Source organism: Muscardinus avellanarius, assembly GCF_963383645.1.
Source record: "Muscardinus avellanarius genome assembly, chromosome: 5".
Lineage (NCBI taxonomy): Eukaryota > Metazoa > Chordata > Mammalia > Rodentia > Gliridae > Muscardinus > Muscardinus avellanarius.
In genome coordinates, this window is record NC_137790.1 from 14,680,987 (window position 1) to 14,683,120 (window position 2,134).

Sequence of the window (2,134 nt, forward strand, 5' to 3'; positions counted from 1 at the left end):
ACAACTCAACATTCACATGTAAATAACAGAGAAAATGAATATGCATTCAAAGAGTTTTGCAATGATACACAAATTTTATTGGAAACGAGACATTTGAAATTTTCACATTGAAGCTCTAAGTTACAATGAACAGAAAGTTAATACCATATCTACTATAAACATTTTTATGAAAATGGCCAGATATTACATATGACTTTGGTCAATCAGGTTGAAGCATGTTGGATCTTCAGTACTCAATCTGAACGTAAAAGAGTCAAACAAAAAATTTCACTTTGGGGGAAGAGAAATGAGGTAATTGTAGGAAGGACCCTGGAAGGAGAGTCTGAACTTTGTAGGAGGAAGAGTTCTACTGGCTAAATGGACCCAGGACTTTCTCAGTAGAATCCATATGACCAGTATCTGCCACAGCAAGATGGACGATAGCAGCCATATCCATACCCACCACAGCCATAGCCCAGGCCGCCATAGCCGTATCCCAGGCCTCCATAACCATAGCCTAGGCCGCCATAGCCATATCCCAGGCCTCCACAGTAGTTTCCATAGTAGCACATGGTGTTGAGAGTGGAGGGTTCAATTGAAGAGCAGGTTATCAACTTCCTCAATGTGAATGAAACCATTTGAACACGGCCTTTTATATACCTTCCCTGGTGGGAGGGACAAACCACAGGCAGGTGATGGCCTCATGTTTTACACTAATTTGCATTTCAAGTTTCATAATCTGCAGTTTATTAGACACAAAGAAGCCCTCATAACTAACAATCCTTTGCTATTATGTCAGGATTCCCACAATCAAATTGATTTAACTAGCAACCTTCGTTATATTTGAAATGCCCAGTACAACACAATGTTTTGGTCATTTATAATGAGTTTGCTGGGAAGCTCACTTTTATTATTGTTACTGTATTTTAAATTTAACAATCAAATGTGTACTTAGTATTTATGGATTTCTCTATTTAAGATTATACACTATGTATTTATGGCATTATCAAACTACCTCATTGCCTTTTGAGTTTTATAGATAAATACTTGTTTTCATCATTTGAGTTTATGATATTATTTAATACTGAAAGACTACTTATATTTTTGTTGTTTTACTATCATTTCTTGTTTCATCAAGTTTTTTTTTTTTTTTTATTGTAGTAGAGGTAGAACCCAGGGAATTCTAACTCCCAGTCATACCTCTAGCCATATTTTTTTCTATTTTTCGAAACAGGGTCTCATTAAGTTGCAGAGGGCCTCACTAATTAGCTGAGGCTGGCTACGAACCTGTGATCCTCCTGTTTCAGTGTCCCAAGTGCTGAGATTACAAGCGTGTGCCACTGTGCCTGGTTTACATCAAAATTTTTAATTAGGTTTTTATTTTTGTCTCATTTTAGGTGATTTTGCCAATAAACTATACAATTTGCTATGTACTTACCTTTAAATTTTCACTTAATTATATAAATTAAATATCTTTGGTAGATATACAACTTTGCAAATTTGCAAATTTGTATGCTATACTACAGTTTTCTGAGTTTAAAAGTCACTCTAGAAATGGGTTTTTATAAATTTTCAAAAGCATATGGACAAACCTCAAAAAGTTTTGATTTCATATTTAAAATTTTTTTATTTTAATTTTCTTTTCAAATATTTGAAAAGAGAAAAGTGCTCATAAATAAGTAAGATGTGTAATTCTGTCCAGATTCCCAAAGTTAAATGAGGTTTCCTTGTCAATCACTATAGCTCATTTAGAAATTCCTCATTCTGTTTTTGTTGAAAACCTCTGGTTTTCTTGGGAAGCTGATACATGGCATTGTTTTCTGATATTTATATACACCGAAATAAGAATTGTGTGATATAGGATTATAAATATATTATGGTGGTGTTATAAGGCTTCTCGGTGGAATCCATTAATGATGTTACAAAACAGATAATTGTCTTTTTTTCTTTTTAAATATTTTTAAAATGCAAATACTTATAATAACATTTATTTCCAGCAATGACTCACAGTAGATTGCTCATTCATTCATAGGCCCTTTGTTCCATAAATCTTTATAGATATTATCATTCACATTTTGTTTCATTTTTATGTCTACTCGAGTTTATCAATTAAATCACACAATGTACGATTAAATTCTACTATTTCCTTTTGAAT

General features: G+C 33.1%; 1 protein-coding gene across 1 annotated transcript; it reads right to left on the reverse strand.

Moving 5' to 3' along the window:
* Window positions 1-374: 374 nt before the first annotated feature.
* LOC308263847 (keratin-associated protein 20-1-like) lies at window positions 375-551 on the reverse strand (the record flags this gene model as incomplete). Its single annotated transcript, XM_080696940.1, has 1 exon — window positions 375-551. One exon carries the CDS (start codon window positions 549-551, stop codon window positions 375-377), a length of 177 nt encoding a protein of 58 aa, XP_080553066.1.
* Window positions 552-2,134: the final 1,583 nt, after the last annotated feature.